A 3,581-nucleotide genomic window follows, 5' to 3' on the forward strand; every position below is an offset into this window, starting at 1 on the left:
TGCAGATTGCATGCCAGTGTCTAGCCGATACAGTCCTCCCCGGGTGCGTGCGTGCATCACTAAGATCTGGGCGCAGCTTAGTGGGAGGCGGTGGCGTCTGTGAAGGCGACTGAGAAGGCTCGTGAGCTCAAGGGGGGTCTCGAACATCGCGATCGGGAGGCGGCGGCGGCGGCGAGAGAGCGCTAGCAGACGTCAGGACAGCGTGAGGCAGATTGAGTGGCGGACGAGGCGCGCCGGGCGGCGGACGCTGCGGCGCTGGAGGAACGGAGGCGAGCGATTGCGGCGGAGGCGGAGGCGAAGCTGGCCGCCGAGCGCGCGGTAGCAGAGGAGACGCTGCGGGCGAGGGAGGCGGAGAGGCTTGCGGCGGATGAGGCGCAGCGAGAGGAGCAGCGGGCGGCCGCGGCGGCGCGCAAAGCCGCTCAGGCAGAGGCGGCACGGCGCGAGAAGGAGGCTGCGGACAGGAGGGCGGAGGAGGAGAAGGCGAGGCGGCGCGCAAAGGCGGCGGAGGCAACGGCGGCCAAGAAGGAGGCCAAGGCGAAGAACAATAAGGCCAAGAAGGCGCCGTCTGCTTTCGCGCTCGAGGAGGAGCGGAGGGCGAAGGCTGCGGCAGAGGTTCGCGCACAGGAGGAGAAGGCGGCGCAGCTGGCTGCTGAGCAGGAGGCGGCGAGGCGGGCGGAGCGGGAGGCGGCAGAGCTAGCGGGTGCGGCAGAGCGGGCGGCGCTGCGCGAGGATGCGGAGCTGGCAGAGGCGCTGCGCCGGTCAGAGGTGGATGCGGAGGAGGCGCTGGCGCGTCGGGTGTCGCGGTGCGAGGAGGCGGTGAGCAGCGAGTCGACCGGCGGCGGCGGGGACTTGGTGCGGCGTGTCGAGCGGCTGGAGGCGAGCCTTGGCGCGGCGACCGAGGGCAGCCTCGAGGAGCGGGTCGGCGCCATCGAGCGCTTGATCGGGCCAGAGGCGGGAGAGGCGGCGGAGCAGCATCTGCCAGTCACCGAGCCGATTGCTGCCGTCTCACTAGCCGACGCCTGCCTCGACACGGGGCGGCCGGCTGCCCCCGAGTCCACGATGGGGGGAGAGACCACGTGCATCGTGTGTTTCGCGAGAGTCAAGTCGCATGCGGCGGTTCCGTGCGGGCACTTGTGTGCTTGCGGGCCATGCTCTGAGCTGATGCGAATTTGTCCTTACTGCCGCGAGCCAGTGATGATGTGGATGGTTCCGCGTCCGGTCTAGATGACTTTATGTTACGGGGGGTGTGGAGGGTGAGTTGACCAGGGGTTGGACACAAGGAGTCACGCGGACCGACTCGTCGGTGACTCTGCTGCACGCCGTTTCAGAATTTTTCTCAGCGTGAGCGAGACGTGGAAGAGTGCCGCCGTCGGGTAGGACGGGTCGGCCCGGAGCATCGGAGTAGCTCCGTCGTGCTCGTGGTCGCGGCTCGAGAGCAGCGCCGGCCACTCCGGCGCCGCGTCGGCAACATGGGGGAGCATGTCCACCGCCACTTCGCGGTCGCAGCGCTGTTGTCGCCCAAAACGCCTAATGTACCTCTGGCGGGCCAAAGATCGACTCGCATGTCGATTTCGACTCGACGGGCGCATGATGGAGGCATCACGTCTCCATGCGTCCATGCCGCCGTCAAAAGTCGGAGCCAGTCTGCGGCGACCACAGCGCTCGCAGGAGGTATATGCGAGCTTTTCAGAGTCAAGCGATTGCGCGAAATCCCACCCTAGTGGATTTTGGCGCGCTGTGGGCCCCCTAGCGGGGGCGCGTGAGTGTGGCACACAGACTCACACGTCACAGAGTCGCCAGAGTGCAGAGACGAGGACCGCGACACGCCGACACCATTCTCCCAGTCCGAGTACGGCACCATATGGTTTACTCGTACGCACTGGACTGGCTAGCCGACTGTGCGCATGGCGCGACGTGTCATCTAGTCATTAATCATGGGTCATGGCCACCGGCCGGAGCATGCAATCCAACACAGAGAGAGGAGCAGCAATGCACGGGTCCCGGCCCAGACTCCACCTCGCTCCCCGGAGCTGCTAGGCGATGGCGGCGGCCTCCTCGAGCGGCGGCGGCTCGTCTCCCCTCGCCACGGCGGCTTGCCGCTCCAGGTCGCGGACCGCGCCGTGCTGCGAGGCGGCGTCGATCTGCTGCAGCGACGACCCCGGCGCGACAAACATGAGGCTGCGCCAGTCCGCGCCGGTGCTCATCATCTTCAGCACAAGCACGCGCAGGTCGTAGAGCGTGAGCGAGTCGGGCAGCGCCTCGGGTGCGCGGCCGGAGATGCGCCAGCACGAGGCGAGGTCCTCGCGCCGGAAAAAGACGGGCGCGACGGAAGGCGACTGGAGCTCCTCCATCAAAAAGACGGGGAAAGCGCTCGTGCGAGCGTTGAGCGCCGCGGCCGCCCGCTCCGGCAGCGGGCTGAGCACGTCCCGCACGGAGCGCAGCACCGCGCTCGAGGCCTGCAGCCGGAGCGGCATCGAAGGCAGCCCGGTGCCCCAGCCCTCGCTCATCGCGAGCGCGGTGCCGAGCGGCGTCGTCCCGAGGCTGAGCTGGCGGCCCGGCTCCCTCGCCGCCACGATTGCCAGCGCGACGCGGGCGTCGTGAGGGTCGGCGTACCAGCACAAGCAGGCCTCGCCGCCCTTGCCCGGTGTGGGCACGATGTCTCCGGTCTCGTCGTCCACAACCTTGAAGGCGGGGACCGTGTTGAGCTTCTCGACAACCTCTTGCACCTCGAGCGGGCGGGCGTGGTGCTCAGCATCGGTGGATCCTTGGTGCGCCTCACCATCCGACGCCCGGCGGGCGTGCTGCTCCTCAGCATCCTCCATCCGAGAAGGAGCCGACATGCTTCTCCCGCTGTATTTCTTTTTCTGTGAGTTTTAAGAATTCTTTTTCGGGTGTGTAGCTCTAAAACGAACCCGAAGGTGAACTGCTGACAGGGTTTGCGATGAGGAGCGATCCGAACGTGGTATTCGGGTGATCACTTGAGCACTTGAGCACTGGATGGAACAGGCTTCAAGCCGGTCGGATAAAGCATGTGCTGGGCCCTTACGCGACGTGCACCGATGGCACTACGCGTGGCTCCCCACTGAGTGGACCACGGTGCCCTTCACGTGGCAAGCAATGGCTCGGTAAGGTAAGGTGAGGTAAGGTAAGGTAAACTTCTCCACACCACCTGACAAGAACCCCAGGAATTGCGACTCGCCGCTTTCCTCCCGCTGTGATTCTGTGTGAGCTCTGTGTCTTGATTTGCCAACAATATACCTAACACACACGAGGTGGTGGGGCAAGGGGGGGCAACCCTCGCGTCTCCACGTCTAACGACAGGAGCCCCACGGTACGCTCGAGTACTCGTACAGCGATGTGCAACGGTTGCCACAACCTTTGATTTTGGAGGTCCCGCCACCACAACTGCCATGTCGGCTGGTTGTCGGCTGCGGCTCTCGCCCCGCTGGCGGCGCGGTCCAGTGCCGCGTCGCCCAGCCCTCCTGTGGGCCCGCGGCGGCGAGCCGCCGCGGTTCTACACAATGTGTCCGGTCCGGGTTTGTCCCGGCGTACCGCCGGTGCCGCTTCTTCGCCGAAATTTT

General features: G+C 66.3%; 2 protein-coding genes across 2 annotated transcripts in view; one reads left to right on the forward strand and one right to left on the reverse strand.

Annotated features, from left to right (window-relative positions):
- The window catches only part of EMIHUDRAFT_252876 (hypothetical protein), a gene marked incomplete at both ends in the record, with an annotated part of 3,455 nt that extends 2,231 nt beyond the window's left edge, over window positions 1-1,224 (forward strand). Inside the window, one exon of the mRNA XM_005786884.1 lies at window positions 448-1,224. Within this exon, the coding sequence (XP_005786941.1) occupies window positions 448-1,224 (777 nt within the window). The remainder of the gene's footprint in view (window positions 1-447) is intronic.
- Window positions 1,225-2,033: 809 nt separating this feature from the next.
- Window positions 2,034-2,840, reverse strand: EMIHUDRAFT_122767 (hypothetical protein; the record flags this gene model as incomplete). The annotated part of the gene is made up of 1 exon (XM_005786885.1): window positions 2,034-2,840. One exon carries the CDS (start codon window positions 2,838-2,840, stop codon window positions 2,034-2,036), a length of 807 nt encoding a protein of 268 aa, XP_005786942.1.
- Between the last annotated feature and the right edge of the window lie 741 nt (window positions 2,841-3,581).

Source organism: Emiliania huxleyi (genome assembly GCF_000372725.1).
Source record: "Emiliania huxleyi CCMP1516 chromosome Unknown EMIHUscaffold_1482, whole genome shotgun sequence".
Taxonomy (NCBI): Eukaryota; Haptophyta; order Isochrysidales; family Noelaerhabdaceae; genus Emiliania; species Emiliania huxleyi.